Source organism: Heloderma suspectum, chromosome 2 (genome assembly GCF_057233095.1).
Source record: "Heloderma suspectum isolate Gila_16-S chromosome 2, 16-S_ref, whole genome shotgun sequence".
In the NCBI taxonomy this organism is placed as follows: Eukaryota; Metazoa; Chordata; class Lepidosauria; order Squamata; family Helodermatidae; genus Heloderma; species Heloderma suspectum.
The window spans coordinates 23,933,295-23,957,795 of NC_139459.1; the positions used below are offsets into that span (position 1 = coordinate 23,933,295).

Genomic DNA, 24,501 nt, shown 5'->3' on the forward strand with positions numbered 1-24,501 from the left:
CTCAGAAAGGGGTTCAGAAGCTGTTTCTCCCAACACCCACCAAGTCTCCAGCTTCATACAGTGCATGTCAGCCCCATGGGATGGTATGCACTGTATGTACAGACTTGAATGGTGCTGGGATTCAAGAATGGGTCTTGAATGGGAACAGCCATTCTTCCCAGTGCCAGCTGAGTCCCCCGCTGCTCGCATCCCTGCTGTTATCTCCAGTCTCAGATTGGAGATAACAGTGGGGATTCCTCCAGCGGATAATTCCCTAGAGGAATCCAAGGAGGCTCCGCAAGCTGGATGGGGAAACTATGCAGGCCAGATTAGGCTCGTAGGCTGGAGGTTCCCCTCCCATGATACAGAACCACTAGTTAAAAAAAAAATGGTGAAGAAGAAATTCTAAAGACGTATGTTATCCCATTATTTGTAGAAGATCTTTAAGCAGTGTACAGTTACACTGATTTTAGATTTGTACAATAGAATTTCAGTGTGTGTGTGTGTATCTATATTACCTTTGATCCAGCCCCTGCAAACGTGTTATGCAAAACAGCTGGTGGCTCCAGATACTGATGGATAAAAAGAGGAGGGGAGGCACGTGTACAGGAAAAACAACAACAGAGAGAAGAAAATGGAGAAATCCCAGGTGCCTATAGAAAAAGTTTTATTGTAGTTCTTTTATATTGGCCAAGTATCTTGTTTTTTCCAGGTACTGATGCACATCCACACTGACATAAAAAGGCACATCTAGCCAGTTCAGAGCAGTGCAGGTTGGGATGTGTAAATAGATGCACATTGATATTGGCAGTACACATCTGAGCCTCTAGCATGGTCAGATCTTGCCTGATTTAAACATGAATTAGTTAAATTTGGAAGCATTGTGATTCTTTTCATTTACTTATTTATTCATTTTGTTTAGTAGATTTATATTCCACTTTTTGAACAAAGTCCTCAAAGCAGCTTATAATATTTATAAAACACAACACGTACAAGAACCGCATGCTCAAGAAACAAAACTGTACAACACAACCAGCTCCAATTGAGCAGGAGCCAGCCTGCATCGGATGTTCCTTCGCACAGGACTGTTGATGTCGTTTGGCCTGGTGGGGGGGGGGAGGTGGGCTTTCCAGCTGGAGCAGGCCCAGATGTTCTCTTTGCCTGCTCCTGTCTCACTTGTTTCTTTTTCCTTGGGTAGTTTCGAACAAAATAAAATCTTGATCTAAAAAAGCAGCCAGCTTCTATGTCAAATTGTACTTATGGAGTAGCATGAAATGTCTTCCAGGTTGCTAGGTTACCTATAGATTAACTGCAGAATCTATTTCTCTCTTATTTCCAGATTTAAAGCCAATCTGCACACAGAATGAGGTGGTAGAGTTCTGGATTGTACCATTTAGGACTACAGGTGATAGTGGGGTCACCTCCCTGCATGTAATCAACTAGAACATCAGAGAGAACTGTGTACTATACACCACTCTCTGATGTACTAGTTCATTGCACATTTTTTCTTAAGGAAGCATTAAAAACATGACAACTATGTATTGATGGGCAAATCTATCCATTTTGGTTTCCAGTTACAACCATAAGTTTGTTCCATCCTGTTCCCACAATTTTGGGAGCATTTCCCCCCAATGTTTTTAATAACTATGCATGACAATTTGTATGCATTTTTGTGCACATTTCTCCCTAATATATGTATTTTTGTATGCACTTTTTATAATATACACATTTTTTGGCAACCAATTCCCCCTAATGCTCATTTTTAATTGGAGAGTTGCATCAAAACCCCCAGAGAAGTAGAAGTATTGAAGGAGAAGTGCACTTTGCTTCATGTATTGGTTCAGTAGGTGCAAATGAGGCAAGTTTGCATTGAAAAGTGAACATATTTCTCCTCCTAACAGCAAATTCAGGTGGTTGAGTTGCAACAGTATTGGAACTAAAATGGGACTGCTGAAAAACAAGAGGGGAGATATCAGAATGCCCATTTGCAGAAAAACAAAGACCATTTTTAAAAACAACAACCACTCCAAAATGTTAGGGAGCAGCCCGCTAACATTAGCCCAATGAGGATTAAGCATGCTCAGTAGTCCCAGAATGTGGAGTATCAATTGGAAAAGAAAAATGGAAAAGGGAATGTGGGGGTGCCTCAAACTGTGAACAAGAGCACCCTGTTAGGAGGGAGAATAGACAGCACTATTTTCTTGTAGGTGCTGCTTGTTCTGTGTACTGGGACTTTTAACAGTCCAATCCTAATCATGTTGACTGCAGAAGTAAGTTCCATTGTGTCTTAATGGAACTTTCTGTCTAGTAAGCGTGATTAGGGTTGTGGTCTTAGTTATGTTCAGGGTGGTCTGATAGTGCTGGCTGCTCTGGGGAAGAGAAAAGGGAGTGGGCTAGACAGTGCTGCAAATGAAGATTCAACATTAGATTCACTGCCATTGTATTTTGGTTATCTATTGTTATGTTTTTATTTGGCCGCTTCCTCCAAGGTACTCAGAGTGTTGAATATAGGATTCCAATGTAGTCTCACATCCAAGTAACAGCAAAACCCAGAACAACTTAGCTTCAGAGGTGCAACCCAGCCAGCTTGGCATGGTGATTTATTTTGACTGGAGAGACCTGGGTTCAAATCCCTGCTCAGCCACAAACCTTAATGGGTGATCCTGAGCCACTCACTTTCCTCTCACCTTAACCAGAATCGTTGTGAGGATAAAATGGCCGGGGGGGGGGGGGGGGATGTCAGGGCACACTCGGCATGTACACCACCCTGGGCTCTTGGAGGAAAGGTGGTATGAACATGAAATAAACACATCCTGAAGGTTTCTGGTGGTCACTGCAGAGGCCATGATACCCTCAGCAGTCTTTGTACCCCATATTTGCTAATGCAACAGATCATAGGATGTTGTTATTTTTGTTTTCAAAAACGATGTTTCATTATTTTTTTTAAAAAATCATTAGTTACTGCAAGGGTTTTATGCTTCTTGAATAAAAGGGAATTATTTGCCCCCTTCAGTGCCTTTTAAAACAGACATAAAGTACATGGTGTTTCTTTTACAACTTAAGCAAAAGAAGGCAGGTCTCTGCCCCAAAGAGTTTGCAACCTAAGGTTCTAATCTTATCTTAGTGGAGAAGGGAAAGAGGGGTGGGGGAGGAAAGGGTAAGGAAGGATACCACCTGTACATTGCAGGTTGTACTGTACACACTCTGTTCTTCTTAACCTAGATGTATTAACAGTCAGGAAGTAAATTAAAAACAAATGTAGATAATAGTCTTTTGATTGTTTTATTGTTATTCTTTTAAACTGATACGCCCACGATAGTGCTTTGTACTGTTTTTATTTTAAAAGTTTGTTTTGAATCATGACCACCTCTGTAAAATATAATGTGTGCCTAAGGCAAATAGCTTATTATCTCATCTGTTTTGGTTTATTGTGTAGAAGACCTGCAGTATATGCCAGATGTTGCTTCCAAACTTGTGCAGTTTTGCATCACATCAGAGAATTCATCAGCATAAATCACCATACACGTGTCCTGAATGTGGCGCAATCTGCAGATCAGTCCACTTCCAAACCCATGTCACAAAGAACTGCCTACACTACACTCGGAGAGTCGGATTCCGGTCAGTATTATGCTTAATAATAATAATAATAATAGTAATGTTTTGAAACTATTCAGTGGTATAAACAATAGCCCTGCTAGTCAAAGCTCATGATGGTCAGGAAGGATTCCTCTCTTTCTTTCCAATATCTTGTGCTGTTAAGAACATAAGAAGAGCTTTGCTGGATCAGACCAAGGGTCCATCTAGTCCAGCATTGTGTTCACATAGTGGCCAACCATCCGTCGACCAGGAACCTATAAGCAGGACATGAGTGCAATAGCAACCTCCCACCTATGTTCCCCAGCAACTGGTGTACATAGACTCATTGCCTCTGGTTCTGGAGGTAGTACATAGCCATCAAGACTAGTAGCCATTGATAGCCTTTTCCTCCAGGAATTTGTCTAACCCCCTTTTAAAGGCATCCAAATTGGTGGCCATCACTACATCCTGTGGTAGCGAGTTCCATAGTTTAACTATGCACTGTGTGAAGAAATACTTCCTAATGATTGATTAGAGGTTGATTAGGTTGATTAGAGGTGGTGAAAAAACATTATTTTGGGGAGACTTGTGAGACTTTTTTTTACCCTCTGGATCAATCTGATTGTTGTGTTTTTCCTGAAGCAAGTTTTACTTACTGCTTAAGTAACTGCACGATAAATGGTGATTGTGGCGGTAATACAATTATGATCATTTAGGCCTGTTTAACTTTTAATTTATTAATTACCTGCTTTTAAACAGTTAATCAATTAAAATGTAAATATATCTGTCACCAAAACATCACCATGGGAGTTCTGTGCCCGACATACAGGAACTCCTCTGCAGACAAAAAATTCCCTGAATATACAAAGGGCTGGTTCAGATGTAATGCTAAACCATAGTTTACCATTATGAGAACAAGCCTAGGCAAGCCTTGGGATCACTCACTTTCCCTTCCTTTTCCAGTGTAGCTGCAAGGAGGCGCTCAGAAGTGTTCACTTCCATTCTTGATTAACCATGGTTTGTCATGTCGTTGGAATCCAGCAGACTGTAGCTAATGTTAACTATGGTTAGTAGAGTCAGCCAACTTCAACCCATGGTTTATGAAACTGGCTTGTTTCCACTAACCATAGTTAAGAATCACCACAGTTTAGGTTTTGAACAGCACATTTTGTTGTTATTACTTACTTGAAAAATAACCATAAGGGTTTTTTTTTTAAGTGTTGGGGAATTGGGATGTTACTATTCATTGAAAGCCCTATTTATTTCCCCATGCAGAACCCTAGGGAAGCATTATGGTAAGAACAGTTCAGAGCTTTAGCTTCCAACATCTGGCAGATGCTTAGCTTTCCAGTCCCCTTTTCTCTGAAGCAGCTTCCTGGTTTGTGTCTTCAATGCAAAAAAAAAAAAAAAAGGCACTTAGGTCAGCTTTAAAGGACAATAAGTTTCATTCCTTTTCCAGCTTATTTTTGAACGGGGGGGGGGGGGGGGATGGCAGTTAGCAGACTGAACTTGAGAAAGTGTTATGGGAACGCTTATACTGCAGCAGAAACCTCCCACCTAAGCTATTTTTTAAAACTTTTGGCTGTTCTCATGTTGTACAACAAATTAATTGTGTTTCTTTGTTTAAAAGACACATTATTAAAGTTTTCAATCTTTCTCTTTGTGTTAATTTTATCAGCCATCCCCATCAAAGCCTTGGATAAAAAATAGCAGTCTGTCTTCCCATTGATATTAACAAGCAACATACATGTGAGGTTGCCCTTAAAGAGAAATAGAGTTTTGCTCTGTTTGTTTTTCTTTTAATTTGGCTCTTGTTCGCTCTCTTTTTCCTAAGTCATCTGAGAGGCGCACCCCACGATCTCTTGGCATGTTGCTGAGGATGCTGAGATGCAGTCCTCTGATCACACGTGGCCATGCTCCCAGAGTTGTGCCCAACGTCTGGTGCAGCTTTGCCAGGGATTCTGGGACATATCTCTCAGGTCATGTGACACAGCTGCTTGGGTGGCAAAATGTCTTGGGCCAGTGCTGTCCCCTTTTGTGTTGCTGAATAGACGTTTGTGGATCCTTTTCCATGTATTTATTGCAAATTCATTTTCACCCTAAGAATCTTCCTGTATGCAGAAGTGAGCTGCGGGCTTTCTGCCAAACCTCTACAGAGGAAGATAAACCTGTTGGCCCAGTTCACAGTCCTTTGCTTTCTCTGCAGTTGCACTGAGAACCTCTGATGATATATGTACCTGGGAATTTGAGCATCTTGAAACATTTGGCATCCTTTCTGTTTCCTGTTTTGGAATGCTGTTCTGTGTGGCATTAAAGCGGTGTTCTTATACATTTCCTCTGCAGTATCCTCTATTGCCTCTGTCCTGGTGAGAGTACTGGCCCACAGACCAGGTGTTTTACCCACAACTCCCATCAGCCCTACCAGCATAGCCAATGGTCAGGGGTGAGGGGAATTGTTGGCCAAAACATCTGGAGGGCCACAAGTTGCCCATCCCTGCCATAGATCCTACAACGCTGTCATGTACAACAGAAAATATTAAAATAACTCTCCATCTCTTACAGCTGCATCCACTGCAATGTGGTGTACTCTGATGTGGCAGCACTCAAGTCCCACATTCAGGGTTCTCACTGTGAAGTCTTCTACAAGTGTCCCATTTGCCCGATGGCCTTCAAATCGGCACCCAGCACACACTCCCATGCCTATACGCAGCACCCTGGAATCAAGATAGGGGAACCTAAGTAAGCAGTACTGATCTTTGCTTCCTACTTGACCTTTTAATAATAACGACTGGTCACATTACATGCAAAATTGTGCCTATTGTGCTAAGAAATAGGTACTTTCCGTTATGATTGGGGGTCTTTTCATATGCCATTAGAAAAGCAGGAAAATACAAGGCAGGGGGCATATTTATTTATATTTCTAGACCTAATGTGCACATATTAGACATTTTAGGTGTACAACCTATTTATTTATTTATTTATTTATTTATTTATTTAATTTCTATACCGCCCAATAGCCGAAGCTCTCTGGGTGGTTCACAAAAATTAAAACCAAACACACAATAAAACAATTTAAAATATATAGAATATTAAAACCACAATATAACAATACAACCACAATAAAATCTAGCAGCAGTGCAGGAGTTTAAAATACAGATTTAAAACAGCAAAGATAAAAATTTAGAAAGCTAAAATGCCTGGGAAAATAAAAAGGTCTTCACCTGGTGCCGAAAGGAATACAGTGTAGGTGCCAGGCGAACCTCACTAGGGAGCTCATTCCAGAGCCGGGGTGCCACAGCAGAAAAAGCCCTCCTCCTAGTAGCCACCCGCCTCACTTCCTTTGGCAGGGGCTCACGGAGAAGGGCCGCTGATGATGATCTTAACGTCCGGGCAGGCACATATGGGAGGAGGCGATCCTTCAGGTAACCTGGCCCCAAGCCGTTAAGGGCTTTGAATGTTAACACCAGCACTTTGAATCGGGCCCGGAAATGGACTGGCAGCCAGTGCAGCTAGAAAAGTACTGGCGTAATATGAGCTCGCAGGCCAGTCCCTGTTAACAATCTTGCTGCCCTATTTTCGACCAGCTGAAGTTTCCGGACCGTTTTCAAAGGCAGCCCCACGTATAACTCATTGCAGTAATCCAGACGAGAAGTTATCAGAGCATGGATAACTGTAGCTAGGCTCTCTCTGTCCAGATAAGGGTGTAGTTGGTATACCAGCCTAAGCTGATAAAAAGTGCTCCGTGCCACTGAGTTCACCTGTGCCTCAAGTGACAGTTCTGGATCCAAGAGCACCCCCAAACTACGAACTTGATCCTCTAGGGGGAGTGCAACCCCCTCCAGAACAGGTTGAATATCACCTAGCCGGGCAGACGAACCACCCACTAACAGTACCTCCGTCTTGTCTGGATTGAGTTTCAGTTTATTGGCCCTCATCCAGTCCATTACCGTGCCCAGGCACTGATTCAGAACAGCCACTGTCTCACCTGGTTTTGATGAGAAAGAGAGGTAGCTGGGTGTCATCTGCATATTGATGGCACCTCAGCCCACACCTCCGGATAACCTCCCCCAGCGGTTTCATGTAGATGTTAAACAGCATGGGGGATAAAATAGAGCCCTGTGGAACCCCATGGCACAATTGCCATGGCACAGAGCAATAATCCCCCAGCACCACCTTCTGGAATCGGCCATCCAAGTAGGAGCGGAACCACTGTAGTGCAGTGCCTCCAACTCCTAACCCAGACAACCTATCCAGAAGGATACCATGGCTGATGGTATCGAAAGCCGCTGAGCGGTCCAGGAGAATCAACAGGGTCGCACTCCCCCTGTCCCTCTCCCGGCAGAGGTCATCCCACAGGGCGACCAAGGCAGTTTCTGTTCCAAAACCAGGCCTGAAGCCCGATTGAAATGGATCTAGATAATCCGTTTCATTCAACAGTGCCTGGAGCTGTCCTACAACCACCCGCTCAAGCACCTTGCCCAGGAAGGGGATGTTGGCCACTGGCCTATAATTGTTAGCATCCTCTGGGTCCAGGTTAGGCTTTTTCAGGAGTGGTCTAATTACCGCCTCTTTTAAAGCGGCAGGCACCACTCCCTCTCTCAAGGAGGAATTTACAACCTCCTGGACCCAGCCGGACAACCCCTCCTTGTTTGATTTAATAAGCCATGAAGGGCAAGGGTCAAGCACACAAGTGGTCAATCGGACTTGGCCAAGCACCTTGTCCACATCCTCAGGCCTCAGTAACTGAAACTCATCCAATAAAACTTAGATGCAATGTATAAATGAGACACATTTTTACACACATCTTTGTATCCTACAAGTACAGACATTGTAGCTGCTGAACCTCATAATGACCTGGTTCTGAATATGAATTGCCTAGCTCACATTGTCTGTACGCAATATGGAATGATTGTTATTTCCCTCAGAAGTCTTCCTATAGCTCAGAATATAAAATGAGTTGTGCACATGTAGAAAGAGTACTTTTTAGGTGAAGTCTTGGACACCACCTATTGCTCAGAGAAAGCTAAGCTAATGCCCCCAAGCTCAGATTTTTAAGGCTCCAGTAACAATGGACAAGCCCTGTGAAGTTCTGGGTCCTCAGGGAAAAAGGAAATGTACAATTCCTTAGATTTTCTGACCAGGTTTAATGTCCTATCCCAGCTTCCCCCAACATCTGGTGCTTCCCGGATGTTTTGACGTATGACTCCCATCAGCCCCAACCAGCATAGGCAATGGTCAGGGATGATGGGAGTTGTAATCCAAAACATTTGAAAGGCACCAGGTTGTGGAAGGCTGCCTTAGTCGTGGGTCGTGGGCAATTGCTTTAGAGCGACAGCCTCATTCTAGGCAGCTAAACATCCATTCCATTAGATTGAGTCAAGGGAGTTAAGAATAAGTGAGGGTGACGAGTGAGTGAAGAGAGTTAAGAAGAAAGTTAAGAATCTGTGAGTGAAGTGGGTTAGTCAGAGTAGGAGGGAATGAGTGATTAATGAGTTAGGGGGCTATCCTATGCCTGTTTAGACAGAAAAAAGTCCGACAACTGCCAGCATTCCCCAGCCAGCACTGGCTGGGGAATGCTGGCAGTTGTCGGACTTCTTTCTGTCTAAGCAGGCATAGGATTGCGCCCTTAATGTATGTTTGTTGCTTCATTTGTTTGAATAATTATTCTCAAGTTCTTTTATTATGCCTGTCTCTTGTATAAGTGTGAAGAGAATTTCTACCAGTTCCTCTGCCTGTGATACAAGCACAGCAAAGCCCCCCCCCCTTCCAATCAGCTTACTGTTACTACAAAGGCTTTAAATACACTTCCTGTTAGCTAGCCACCTAGCCATTATTTCCTTGACATTTTCAACTTATGGTGAGGCCAAACAATAAAAATAAAAAGTGTTCCTCCCCAGATGACTCAGTGTGTGCAAACACTCTAATATAATATAAAACAGGGGTGGGCATCTGTCCCGTCCCTGGCAGCCCTGCATGGGAATGAAGAGGAGCTAAAAGAAAGGGGTGGAGAAAGAGAAAAGGGGTGACCCACCTACTTTTGGCTCTGGCCCTACCCACTGATGACATGAGGCCCCTGAAAGATTGCCCACGAGGGAATGCAGCCCTCGACAGAAAAAGGGTTTGCTCAGCCCTGATATAAAGTGTAGTGTAATGGTGCTGTTGAAGGATTGTTTGGGATTGTTTACTCATATTTCTATTGCCCCATGGTTTCTCAGAGTGTTGTATGGACTTCTCTAAGGAAGGCACGGCCTTCTTCCAGGTACCCTCTTTTCCTATACATTTTTATGTGATTCTTCATTACGTTGTTGACTGATGATACTGGAGGATAAAGAGACACCCCTCTTTTTTCCCTTTTGGGATTTTGATACCTGAAGTCTTTGTTGACCTTGAGATGGCCCATGAAAACAACTGCCCCTACTCTGACTTTTGATTTGTAACCTTTGTATTTAGAACTGAAGAGTAATGAAAATGTTGGCCACTGTGGTGAAACTTGACTTACTGTGGACTTAAAATCTTAAGAGATTTTAAAGGTTTTGAGTTTTTCCAAAGATGATCGGTGCCCAAATACGACAGCTTCTTCACAGTGGTTTTGCTTTCCCCTCTAAGTAGATGTTATTGCTAACCAGCACTGTGCTCCTGCATGAAAGCTGAAAAAATTATGCAGAGCTTCATTTATTTTTAGTATACTGGAAAGGTCTGAAGTCAGAGCCAATTTCAGCCTATATTTTCTCATGGAGAACTGACTTCCATGTAGGAATTTTGTGGCAATTGGAGCGTCACTGTCTTTCTTTTCACAATTCCTTGATTTTTCCTCGGTACTTCATTGATGAAAATATAGGGCAGCCTTCCCCAACTCAGCACCTTCCAGATTTGTTGGACTACAATTCTTATCATCCCCAGCCAGCAAGCCATTGACCATGCTGGGTTGATTAGAACTGCAATCCAGCACATCTGAAGGGCACCAAGTTGGGGAAGACTGATATATAGAGAGTATCTGCACTCTCTCCAGATGTAAACTGGCTTAACTGATGTTCCCTTTCCCAAGGGAAAACTGGGAATTGTAGTTCTGTGAGGGGCTTTGGGATCTTTAACAGGGACTTGGAGCATCCTTGTCAAACTACAGTTCTCAGGATCTGGGGGGGAAGCCAAAACAATTTAACTAACGTAGAGCTGTTATATATAATATACAGCTGTAGATATATCCTTAGCTTTCTAACTACATAAAAAAGTAGGGATGTGCAAAAGCCCCCTGGGAAATGTTGCTGGCCCTATCAAAACTCCTTCGGCTGCACTTGACATTCCTGAGATGTTTTACCTGAGGAAGAACACCAAATTTTGCTTCAGGCAAAATTTCAGTGCCAGTTCTAACAAGCAGCTGATCATTATTAGCGGCAAGCATCTTCTATCTAACTTTCATCAAAATGCTCTGAAACCACGAATGATTTACAGCCTCAAGGTGTCACTTAAAAGCCTACAAACTTTTAAAATTGCCTACAAACACTACTTAACACGACTTTAAAAGTGGCTAGTACACCTTAGAATCCCCTTCATGGATCACTGCCTTGTTGTAGTGAAGGGGCTTGCATAACTCAGTGAAGCCATAAGCTATGCCTTGCAGGGCCACCCAAGACGGACAGGTCATGGCGGAGAGTTCTGACAAAATGTGGTCCACTGGAGAAGGAAATGGCAACCCACTCCAGTATTCTTGCCAAGAAAATCCCATGGAACGTATCACAAGGCTAAAGGATATGATGCCAGAAGATGAGCCCCTCAGGTCGGAAGGTGTCCAATATACTACTGGGGAAGAGCAGAGGGTATTTCCAAGTAGCGCCAGAAAGAGTGAAGCGGCTGGGCCAAAGCCGAAAGGACACTCAGCTGTGGATGTGTCTGGTGGTGAAAAGAAAGTCCGATGCTGTAAAGAACAATATTGTTTAGGAACCTGGAATGTAAGATCAATGAATCAAGGTAAGCTGGAGGTGGTCAAACATGAGATGGCAAGATTGAACCTCGACATCTTGGGAATCAGCGAACTAAAATGGACAAGCATGGGCGAATTTAATTCAGGTGACCGTCATATCTACTACTGTGGGCAAGAATCACTTAGAAGAAATGGAGTAGCACTCATAGTCAACAAAAGGGTGGGAAAAGCAGTACTGGGGTACAATCTCAAAAACGATAGAATGATCTCAGTACGAATCCAAGGCAAACCAGTCAACATCACAGTAATTCAAGTCTATGCGCCAACCACTGAGGCCGATGAAGCTGAGGTTGATCGGTTCTATGAAGACCTACAACACCTTGTAGAACTAACACCAAAAAAAGATGTCCTTTTCATCATAGGGGATTGGAATGCTAAAGTAGGAAGTCAAGAAATCACCGGGATAACAGGCAAGCATGGCCTTGGTGTACAAAATGAAGCAGGACAAAGGCTGATCGAGTTTTGCCAAGAGAACACGCTGATCATAGCAAACACTCTTTTCCAACAGCACAAGAGGTGACTCTACACATGGACATCACCAAATGGCCAATATCGAAATCAGATTGATTATGTACTTTGCAGCCAAAGATGGAGAAGCTCTATACAGTCAGTAAAAACAAGACCTGGAGCTGGCTGTGGCTCAGATCATGAGCTTCTTGTTGCAAAATTTCGGCTTAAATTGAAGAACGTAGGGAAAACCACTAAACCATTCAGGTATGACCTAAGTGGAGGTGAGGAATAGATTTCAGGGATTAGACCTGATAGACAGAGTGCCTGAGGAAGTATGGACGGAGATCCGTAACATTGTTCAGGAGGCAGCAACTCAATCCATCCCAAAGAAAAAGAAATGCAAGAAAGCCAAGTGGCTGTCTGATGAGGCTTTACAAGTAGCTGAGGAAAGAAGGGAAGCGAAAAGCAAGGGAGAAAGGGGAAGATATATCCAAGTGAATGCAGAGTTCCAGAGAATAGCAAGGAGAGACAAGCAGGCCTTCTTAAATGAACAATGCAAAGAAATCGAGGAAAACAATAGAATGGGAAAGACTAGAGATCTTTTCAAGAAAATTGGAGATATCAAGGGAACGTTTTGTGCAAAGACGGGCATGATAAAGGACAAAGAAGACAGGGACCTAACAGAAGCAGATGAGATTAAGAAGAGGTGGAAAGAATACACAGAAGAACTATACAGGAAAGATCTTAATGTCCCTGATAGCCATGATAGTGTGGTCACTGAACTTGAGCCGGACATCCTCAAGAGTGAAGTCAAGTGGGCCTTAGGAAGCATTACTAACAACAAAGATAGCGGAGATGACAGTATTTCAGCTGAGCTATTTAAAATCCTAAAGGATGATGCTGTTAAAGTGCTGCACTCAATATGCCATTTGGAACACTCAACACATTTGGAACACTCAACAGTGGCCACAAGACTGGAAAAGGTCAGTTTACATTCCAATTCCAAAGAAGGGCAATGCCAAAGAGTGTTCAAACTACCGTACAGTTGCGTTCATTTCACATGCCAGCAAGGTTATGCTCAAAATCCTACAAGCTAGGCTTCAGCAGTATGTGAACCGAGAACTACCGGAAGTACAAGCTGGGTTTCGAAGAGGCAGAGGAACTAGAGATCAAATCGCCAACATTCGCTGGATCATGGAGAAAGCAAGAGAATTCCAGAGAAACTTCTATTTCTGCTTCATTGACTACGCTAAAGCCTTTGATTGTGTGGATCATAACAAACTGTGGCAATTTCTTAAAGAGATGGGAGTACCAGATCACCTTACCTGTCTCCTGAGAAACCTGTATGAGGATCAAGAAGCAACAGTAAGAACCAGAGATGGAACAACCGATTGGTTCAAAATTGGGAAAGGAGTACGACAAGGCTATATACTGTCACCCTGCTTATTTAACTTATATGCAGAGTACATCATGAGAAACGCCAGGTTGGATGAATCACAGGTCGGAATTAAGATTGCCAGGAGAATTATCAACAACCTCAGATACACAGACAATACCACCCTAATGGCAGAAAGCGAGGAGGATCTAAAGAGCCTCTTGTTGAGGGTGAAAGTGGAGAGTGCAAAAGCTGGTTTGAAACTCAACATTCAAAAAACTAAGATCACGGCATCTGGCCCCATCACTTCCTGGCATATAGAAGGGGAAGAAATGGAAGCAATGACATATTTTATTTTCTTGGGCTCCAAGATCACCGAAGATGGTGACTGTAGCCATGAAATTAAAAGACGCTTGCTCCTTGGGAGGAAAGCTATGGCAAACCTAGACAGCATAGTAAGAAGCAGAGACATCACCTTGCCGACAAAGGTCCGTCTAATCAAAGCTATGGTTTTCCCAGTAGTAATGTATGGCTGTGAGAGCTGGACTATAAGGAAGGCTGAGCACCTAAGAACTGATGCTTTCGAACTGTGGTGCTGGAGAAGACTCTTACGAGTCCCCTGGACTGCAAGGAGGTCAGATCAGTCCATCCTAAAGGAAATCAACCCTGACTGCTCATTGGAAGGACAGATACTGAAACTGAAATATTTTGGCCACCTAATGCAAAGAGAAAAGTCACTGGAAAAGACCCTGATGCTGGGAAAGATTGAAGGCAAAAGGAGAAGGGGCCAGCGGAGGATGAGATGGCTGGATAGCATCACCGATGCAATGAATACGAACTTGAGAACACTCCGGGAGAGAGCGGAGGACAGGAAGGCCTGGCGTGCTATGGTCCATGGGGTCACGAAGAGTTGGACATGACTGAATGACTGAACAACAACAACACCTTAGAATGTAACTTTCTCATTGCCACTGGCTGATCTACACTGGGACTTTCCAGATTATATGTAGAGTGAAAGGGTGTGTGTGGAGCAGGACCACAATTGCTAGCCCCACCACGAATGTCACTGTGCCCTGCCAGCTCTGCTTCTGATCTCTCCTCATTAGCTTGAAGGTTGGAAAGGGATGCCGACATGCATACAGCTGTACATGTATGAGCAAACCTTTGTGACCCTCCAACGAATGCGCAGAGGGCAGGACATAAGTACATAAGAAGAGCCATGCTGGATCAGACCAAGGGTCCATCTAGTCATAGAATCACAGAGTAGTATAGTAGGGTTGGAAGGGGCCTGTAAGACCATCGAGTCCAACCCCCAACTAGTCCAGCGTTCTGTTCACACAGTGGCCAACCAGCTGTCAACCAGGAACCCACAAGCACAACATGAGTGCAACAGTACCCTCCCACCTATGTTTCCCAGCAGCTGGTGTACATAGGCTCACTACCTCTGGTTCTGGAGATAGCACATAGCCATCAGGGCTAGTAGCCATCGATAGCCTTATCCTCCAGGAATCTGTCTACCCTCCTTTTAAGTCATCCAAATTGGTGGCCATCACTACAGGTTGTGGTAGCGAGTTCTAGTTTAACTGCACTGAGTGAAGATGTCCTGAATCTCCCACCAATCAACTCCATGAGATGACCCCACTGGGTTCTAGTATTGTGAGAAGGGAAAAAATGTCTCCCTATCCACTTTCTCCACATCATGCATAATTGTGTACACCTCTATCATGTGTGCCCCCACCCCGCAACTCACCTTTTTTCCAGGCTAAACAATCCCAGCTGTTGTAACCTTCCCTCATAGGGGAGTTGCTCCAGCCCCTTGATCATTCTAGCTGCCCTTTTCTGTCCTTTTTCCAACTCTGCAGTATTCTTATTTTAGGCGCAGCGACCAGAACTGTACACAGTGTTCTAAGTGTCATCACACCATAGATCTGTATAGGGGCAGTATGATATTGGCAGTTGTATTCTCAGTTCCACTGGGGCAAGGCCAGCAAATTTAGCCCCACTTCCCCTTCACATGTTTACTGTATGCATGGAGGCAATGTCTGAAATGCCTTTCTATCACAGTGGAGCCTGAGGTAACAATCCTATTCTGTACTTGGCTGCCTAGCCAAAGATGGCCATAGGGGTTATAACAAGCTCTGTCCACCCAGGCCTGTCTACTATGAGTTCAGAGCATTGGGCTAAAGGCATCAGGATTAGCAACACTGGAGGTCAAGGAGAAGCTTTTATGAACCTCCAACTTCGTTTTTTAGAATTGCACGGTATAAGTGCTTTTCACTTTGGAGAATGCTTCTGACTGAGTTGTTCTATATTGATTTGGGGAAGAGAATCCACAAGAGGCTGAAGTTGCCACTGATGCCTACCTATTTTTGTGGAGCGTAGCATAGTCATTCTAAGTTGTAGTCCTTCTAAGAAATAAGTGACCATAATGGACTGATGTTACTACTTCAACTTCCTTTTGTCTTTAGAATCATATACAAATGTTCCATGTGCGACACAGTGTTTACCCTGCAGCCTTTGCTGTATCGCCACTTCGACCAACACATTGAAAACCAGAAGGTGTCTGTCTTCAAGTGTCCAGACTGTTCACTTTTGTATGCACAGAAGCAACTTATGATGGATCATATCAAGGTGTGTGGTCATCTTTATTTCATTTGGATGCAAGGCTATTGCATACAACAATAATGGAAATCCAATTAATTACATGGAAACCACCAAAGGTAGATGACAGTAGGTGGTAGACATTGTATACTCTTGAGGTGTGCAGGGTCATGAACTCAGCAGGACATCCAGATAAAACTATGATAGTCTGAAATTGCTTTATTACTAAGTCAGTCCATTGGTCCATCTAGCCCAGTATTGTCTCTACTTTCACTGACTGCAACAGCTTTCCAGAGTCTCAGGCAGAGGATTTTCACATCACCTATTACCCAATCCTTTTTAACAAGATGCCAAAGACTTGAACCTAAGACATTTATGTGTGCACAACCTGTGCTCTATACCAGGTAGCCCCTCCCCCAAATTGTAAAGAATAGGACTTTAAAACTCATGCAATGCAATGTTCTACAATCCTCTTTCAGAGACTTGTTCTTTTCCAACATTGTAGAAGCAAAAATAATAATTTAAAAAACTCTGCAGGATGATGTGGAGTTTGAAACTGACTACTGATAGTAGTTTTATTACTTTTTCATCGTCTCTGGAGTAGTGACATAACTTTGGCATTTTTATAATAGTAATTTGGACATTGAGGAGTTTCCTGATACATTTTTCCCCTTTTGCTTTTAGGCTATTGGTTTAATTCAGTGGCTTTCAAACTATGTTCTGAAGGAACCCAGCATTCCTCAGTGAGGTATCAGCTGTGGTGGAAGAGCTCCCCTAAAGGACAGCTTGCCCACCACAACTGATCTCCCCCTGAAATGTGCAGCAATAAGAGGAGTTTTGGTGTGTTCTAGGATGCATTGTCAATGCATGGAGCAACAGTGAGGCCCACTCCATGTGAACTGAGCATGTGCCCTAAATATGCTCCAGAATCCTCTGCAATTCACAGAAGCACTATGGCAGACATCTAAGTATGGAAAATGTCCTTCGCTGTATTGAGTTTTGAAAACAACTGGTTTACAGTGGAGGAGCATAACCCATGGCCCATGGTTTGCTTGTGGCCCTCGGTTGCTCCTAGGGTGGCCCTCAAAGCCAGTGGCAATCCACCCACTTTCCCCCCACAGCCCAGTTGATCTACCTGCCTGTTTTTCCCCTGGGTCTTGCCCCCTCTCACAGCCAAGAAAAGCTCTTATCTCCAATCAGAGATAAGAGCTTTCCCTGCCAGGTAGAGGGGACAGGACCTGGGGAGGAAGCTGCTGAATGATTCAGCCCTGCTTACCTCTGAGGCTTGTCCTGCTTATTTATAAGTAGACATGCAGAGGCGTTCCCCTGCTTACTTGTGAGTAGGCATGCTGCTCATGCTTACTTCTGAGTAGATGCTGGTTTGGGATGCTGGTTTGAAAGTGCTGCTGAGTAATTCAGTCCTGCTTGTTTCTGAGTAGAAAAAGGTTCTCTATCTTGCTAGCATGGTGGTGGAGAATAAAGAATATTGCACGATGCAGGTGTTGGTGGACTGGGTTACCTGAGACTGCAAGTTTGGGATCACATGTTTGAATATCCCCTAAGAATGTTGTTGGCATGTGAGTAGGGGCGTTTGCAAATGCTTGTGAGCTGGATTGAGCTGAGAAGTGTTCTGCAATGCTTCTCTCAGTCTTGCAAGTTGCCACCTTCACTTTCGGTAGCCCCAAAGGCCTTTGCAGCTGGAGAAGGGGCAATAAGACACTTCTAGAGGTCCAATGGAGGGGTGTCTTCACTCTAGCAAGTGCCCTCCACTGTTGCCACTTTTTCTTCCCTGGTCAAACGTAAATTTATGGGTGCTGGGGAAGAGGGAGGCAGGCACTTGCTGTGAGTGCCTTTGAGCATTTTGCATTCATATCGAGTGCACAAAAAAACACTTTTTGGGGTCGAACTACAGCATGCTGTTGTGTCTATTAAACCCATCTTTTAAAGAAATTGTCTTGCATACTAAAAGTGGAATATGAGGAAGAAGGCCAGCCTAGAACTTTTCTTTCTGACATGTCAATTCTCTGTGTGTAGGATAATAGTGTGGGGGCGGGCAGGGGGGATTCAGACATGCCATCCCCCATCTGTGAAGTGGTACAGTCCAGCTTTACCATGTGATTTTGCTGCCTGTGTACATTGGCCTTTGGTTCCATTGATTCAGTGAAATTTCACTTCCAAGTACCTGCATTTAGGCTCTCAGCCTTAAGTCAGCTGATCATTGCGTGCTGCATTTTCTCTAAATAGTGGGGGTCAACTTTTTTTGTTCTTTTTTTTTTTTTTAAAGTCTATGCACGGGACACTGAAAAGTGTTGAGGGGCCACCAAATCTGGGCATCAATTTGCCGTTGAGCACGAAGCCTACCACTCAGAACTCGGTCAGTCACAACAAAGAGGACTCCAAATCCATCAACGGGACAGAAAAGACAGAGAAGAAGTCCCCTTCCCCTGTGAAGAAAGCAGATCCCAAAAAAGTGCCCAATCCTGGCTGGACGTGCTGGGATTGTGATCGGCTGTTTACTCAGAGAGAAGTTTACATATCTCACATGAGGAAAGAACATGGAAAGGTAAATTTCTGCTGTAGTTTCCAGGCATTAGTAGAAATAGCAGAAATTAGATCCAAGCTTTTCTTAAGTTGTTGTTGAGGCTATTGGCCATTGAAATAATGTGTTGTTATTAATCATGTGTCTTGTGACCAAATCATCTGTTAAATTTATTGGTTACACTTGCATGTTGCCAAACACCTTATCGTAAGTATCTTTTTGAGATACTGATGGAAATGTGAGAATTTACAATTTAATAAATAAAAAAGCTAACACTCATTGTTAGTAAAGATTGCTATTAATATTTTCTTTTGCATTCCCTGCTATAGTAACATAGTTCTAAACTAGTTTCCAAAACAAGTGAGCTCTGAACTTACAGCAGATTTCTCTTTCTTCTACTGCTTTATAAATTGTATTGCTTATTGGGAATCCAGGTTTATACCCATTGCTCAGGAAGGCCTACTAAGAATTTACCAAGAAATAAATTTACCTTGAAACAAGTTACTGCGACCAACCTGTTACTTGACCCATTATATCAATTCCTATTTGCACGTGACCAACCACTATTCCCTCCTTCTCTCCTTCCCTCCCATTTACAAGCACATTTTTAAATTTTTCTCACCAAGTCACAACCCACACTAGAAAGGGCAAGTGGTCAAGGTGTTTGACCAGTAGAGTATTTAGTAAACAAGGGGGATGCTTGACCTGAACGTGACAGGAAGGTTTTTCTTTGATCTCAAAACTCTGCCCCCTTACCCTTGTTCCCTGAAGCTGACTATGGTGATTGAGGGAGATGGTACTCTAATCATGCAGTCTCATCTGTAAAGACATTCCTGGGCCAAGCTTTGTAACCCCTAGCACACATTGGATTTGACATCATTAGGTATCATGTGCCTCAAGTCAGCCAATCACTTGCATTTATGCAAAGTAACTCGTTCTGAAATAGCTCTAGGGTTTGCTATCCAATATACTTATAGCAAACTCATTCTTCAAGTGTAGAACCATATGTACCCCAAACAGCACCATCCACACACAAGAGAGACATATCAGCAGGCTTGGGGGAACCCCAAGTTTTGCAGAAGTACAAACAATCTGTAGATTAAAAAAAAAAACTAACGGGATGGGGCAGGAAAACCTCAAAACCGTATCCAGTGGAGTCCATCAGTCAGTGGAGCAGATACTGTTGTCAGAATGTACTCTCTCCCACACACCCCAGATTTGCTCCAGAGGGTTGGGGCCCCCTCTGGAGCAGTTTGAGGGACGTACACGGGGGCAGAGAGGAAGGGGAAGTTCTGTTGCACGAATATAAGCCCACTTCTATTGTGGGATGTAGCTCAGTGGAGACTGAGCATGCTCAGTGGGTGTGGAATGCTGACTGACCATTGGCGTGGGAGAGGGAACAGAACACCAGGTGGCGGTGCAATGGAGTATGCTGGAAGAGGGCTTGGCCGGAAACCTGAATAGGAGGATTCCACAGTACAACATTTTACAGCAGGTCCCACTTGTCTAAACAAATACCAGTCTGTTTCCTAAGTCTGCTTTTGGTGCCCTGCCCTGCCCCACCTCACCCCCATCCCCCCAGGCTGTGAAAAGAGTTTTCTAAGTCATAGAATTAAAAAGGAAAAGGGAGGAAAAGCTCATAATTTTTCATGACTGACAGCACAAACCCCCTTGGCGTGAGTAAACCTAATAAAAATCATGTCAGTTTTGTTGCCTGAGGTAGCGGGGGGGGGGGGGTGTAGGCGGAGAGAAAGCAACAGATGCCATATGGGAAATATCGTGAAAACGTAATAAGCTCAAAGCTGTTGGTAGAGACAGAAGAAACCTCATAAAAATCAGGGCCGTGTGGGTAGGCGATACTATAATGAAATACCCATGTAGTAGATTTTAAAGATAAAAGCTGGAAAGGGTGGGGATGGTGGACCGTGCCAGACTAGCATAACTTCATGGATGTAGAATGGCGGCTAAAATTGTTCTCTCTATGCATTGCTTCATGGATGACATAGGACCCCCACTTACCTTTTCTTTCTTCTGGGAAGCTGGGCCTGCAAGGCTGCAGTCACTCACCACTTTTGTTCTTGGAAATAAAGATGGTGCTGGAGACCAACACTTTCAGCCTCCCAGTTAAAATATATAAAAACATAAAATCAGGAGGGGCAGAGATCCTGGTGGGCACCAAGAGAGGCTTCCGTAGGCACATGGGTGCCCATGGCCTCCATGTTGGAGACCTCAGCTACAAACAAAATGAAATTGTACAAATATCAGCAAGGTCTTCACAGGTCTTCGTACACCAAGCTTTATACAGATCCTCCAACTGCTGTTTATCCCTTGTGTTGTGATCAGCTAGGGCAGCCTTCCGAAGAGAGCTGAAGAGTTACCTAGAAACATCCAGCTTGTCTTGGCCCTAGGAAAGGCCCCAGTCTGAGGCAAGTAGTGACAGTGATGGACCTATAGTCATGCCAGCCCCACAGAAGGAGACAGTCTCTAGACCTGATTAAGAGCATCACGTAGCCTTCCTGATGACCTCTAGATGTATTAGACTGTGACTCCCATCATTCCCAGCCAGTGCTGAGGAAGTTACCAGCTTGGAGGAGGCTGATTCTACTCCAACACTGTTTCGAACAGCATGGGTCTGAACAGTGGAGGCTGGTGGCTCCGATGTCAGTGGGGCTGTGAATCTGCTCCAGGTTGTTGTTATTATTATTATTATATTTATTTATATCCCACCTTTTTCCCCAATACTGGGACTCAAGGCGGCCTTACATCGTTAAAACTGCCACAGTTAAAACCTATAAATATAAATACAACTGTATAAAAGTTAAAAATATAATTAAATCATCAATATTAAAATTGTAAAGATATTAAAACATTAAAAGACAATCAGAACAACAAAAATGGTATCCATACGTCGTATTTTCCCAGGTCCAGACTAGTTATCCCCAAAGGCCTGCTGGAACAAAAAAAGTTTTTGCATGCCTGCGAAAACATATCAAGGAGGGTGCCACTCTCGCCTCCCTGGGAAGGGAGTTCCAGAGCCTTGGGGCAGCCACCGAGAAGGCCCTCTCCTGCGTTCCCACCAGGTGTGCCTGTGGTGATGGCGGGATGGTGAGAAGGGCTTCGCCGGAAGATCTCAGGGCACGAGTAGGCTCATAAGGGAGAATACAGTCTTTCAGATAACCTGGACCCGAGCCATATAGGGCTTTATAGGACATAACCAGCACTTTGAATTGTGCCCGGAAACAGACTGGGAGCCAGTGAAGCTGTTTTAACAGGAGAGTTGTACGCTCCCTGTAACCAGCCCCAGTCAGCAGTCTGGCCACAGTTCTTTGAACCAGCTGAAGTTTCCGAACACTCTTCTGAGGCAGCCCCACATAGAGTGCATTACAGTAATCCAAACGGGATGTAACTAAGGCATGTGTCACTGCGGCCAAGTCAGATATCTCAAGGAACGGGCGCAGCTGGCGCACTAGCTTCAACTGTGCAAATGCACTCCTGGCCACCGCTGAAACCTGGGCATCCAGGCTCAGGGCTGAATCCAGAAGTACACCCAAGCTGAGAACCTGTGTCTTCAGGGGGAGTGTAACCCCATCCAGCACAAGCTGTATCCCTATTCCCTGATCTACCTTTCGACTGACCAGGAGCACCTCTGCCTTGTCTGGATTAAGCTTCCATTTGTTTGCCCTCATCCATTCCATTACTGCCGACAGACACCGGTTCAGCACCCCAACAGCTTCCTTGGAATTAGATCGAAAGGAAAAGTAGAGTTGGGTGTCATCAGCGTACTGGTGACACCGAACCCCAAAACTCCGGACAACCTCCCACAGTGGTTTCATGTATATGTTAAATAGCATGGGGGACAAAACAACCACAAGCCAATGGTCAGGGAGTCGAACAGGAGTCCCCCAGCACCACCTTCTGGGTCCGCCCCTCCAAGAAGGAATGGAGCTGCTGTAAAACAGTGCCTCCAAGTACCATCCCAGCGAGGCGGCCCAGAAGGATACCATGGCCGATGGTATCGAAAGCTGCTGAGAGGCCCAGCAGAACCAACAGGGACACACTCCCCCTGTCTAGTTCCCGGCGTAGGTTTCAGTCAGGACCAGTCAGAATTCTAAAGGAGCTATCCAAGGTGCTTCCACACCTTGGATAGCTCCTTTGGAGTTCTGACTGAAACCGGGGATGAATTCACTGCCCCCATGACGCTGAAGCCACCCGCCTCCACTGGGTCTGAAGCAGGTGACAGCAGTAGTAACATCTTGTGCAAACTGCCCCTGCAGGAAGATCTGAGCACAGGGGATGGAAAGAGTGAAGTACAACTGTATATGTATCTATCCATACGCTGCCCTACATTTCATTTAACAGCTGCAATGCCTTTCTCAATCTTGGCTGTTTGCCATCTGGTCTAGTTAATTTCACTGGTCCATTGACTTCTGTGGAGCTTGGGGAATCAGCTGCAGTTTGGAATTGGGAATCTGGAAACTTGCAGAAAGACCTGTGTGTGTGTGCATGTCACACACACACACACACACACACCAATCAGGCTATCCATAACAGTTCAGAATTAGTATCCTTGTAGTAAGGGAGAAGTTGCTCCCGTTGCTTGCCAGAAGAAGAAACAATTGTCTGTCCACAGCTTTACTCCCTCTAGTGGTCACATTGGTTTGGGTCCAGACTTAGTTATACTTGGAGCAGATCCATTGACTTACTCAAGTCCCATTGATTTCAGTAGGGCTACTTTAAGTATGACTAAGTCTGGATCCAACCTATTGATTTCAAACTGTGCCTGAAGGTGCGTTATCCTTGCAACATTACTTTGGGGAGGCAGTGGTTGTTCCGAAAACCCTCATTACTGGCAAGGATCAGACCTGGGGGGCGGTTTCCTTGAAGTTTAAATGTACCTCCTCCTCGAACTTTTCCTTGAAGTTTAAATGTTTGATTTTCTTTCCTTAAAGCAAATGAAGAAGCATCCTTGTCGACAATGTGACAAATCTTTCAGTTCATCACACAGTCTTTGCCGCCATAATCGTATCAAGCACAAAGGCATTAGGAAAGTTTACACCTGCTCGTAAGTTCTGCTTTTAACATTCTTCTTTAAAAATACAGTCAAACAGACAGACAACAGTCACCTGAACTGAATGTCCTGCTTATGTTTGTTATGATAATTATTAAAAAAAATTAAACTCCTGCCCTTCTGCCAGTGAGTTCAGGTGGCATGTGTGATGTGCTAATTTATATGAAGTCAACTCTCTAGAGAAGAGGATTTTCCAGATTGATCTATCTGCCTCAGAACCCCTGCATATCTGACATCGAAGCTTGCATGTTGCAGAAGATTATGTGATAGTCTCTAAAGGTCAAACATGCATGTTACATTAATTATGTACCCACTCAGTTACCTACTCTAAAGTAGGTGTGCATGGCCCCATTCCAGATTGGGACCACCATGTGCCAGGAGGGGAGGTTTAAACCATTCCCCTCAGCTGCTTGCTTCCTGAAATTCCTCCCTTCCCCATGCAGGGGTTAAAAAGAAAAAAGTCTCCATCGATGCTAATTCGTGCTGGGCTGGGGGACTGCCGCCAGCTTTTCTCTGGAGCTACTTGTTGCAGGAGAAAGCAAGATAATGGCAATCAAGGTGTGTTGCAGGCAGCAAGGAACTTAGGGCGCAATCCTATCAGGTTGCCCATCAGCTTCCAAACTGGGAGGCTGATGGGCATCCTACGCAGAGCTGGAGGTGGGCAGAAACGATCTTCGTCTCTGCACTCCTCCCACTCTGCATTTTTGCTAGATGGGCTTTTCCACTCCTCTGAGTGGGAGGGAAGGAGGCCTGGGAAGGAAGGAGGCCAGGGAGGACGGAGGATTCTTCATAAGTGTGGTGTAGTGGCTAGAGTGTTGGACTGGGAGCCGGGAGATCCGGGTTCTAGTCCCCACTCAGCCATGGAAGCTCACTGGGTGACTTTGGGCCAGTCACAGACTCTCAGCCCAACCTACATCACAGGGTTGTGAGGATAA

At 44.3% G+C, this 24,501-nt stretch overlaps 1 protein-coding gene across 2 annotated transcripts in view; it reads left to right on the forward strand.

Moving 5' to 3' along the window:
* Positions 1-24,501, forward strand: part of ZNF532 (zinc finger protein 532) — a 67,149-nt gene that overhangs the window by 38,655 nt on the left and 3,993 nt on the right. Inside the window, exons 2-6 of one of the 2 annotated variants that reach the window (XM_084832997.1) lie at positions 3,416-3,597; positions 6,118-6,294; positions 15,827-15,989; positions 18,244-18,522; positions 23,448-23,560. In XM_084832997.1, the coding sequence (XP_084689123.1) occupies positions 3,416-3,597; positions 6,118-6,294; positions 15,827-15,989; positions 18,244-18,522; positions 23,448-23,560 (914 nt within the window). Of the gene's footprint in view, positions 1-3,415; positions 3,598-6,117; positions 6,295-15,826; positions 15,990-18,243; positions 18,798-23,447; positions 23,561-24,501 lie in introns of those variants that run through there. The other variant, XM_084832998.1, reaches the window with a different exon arrangement.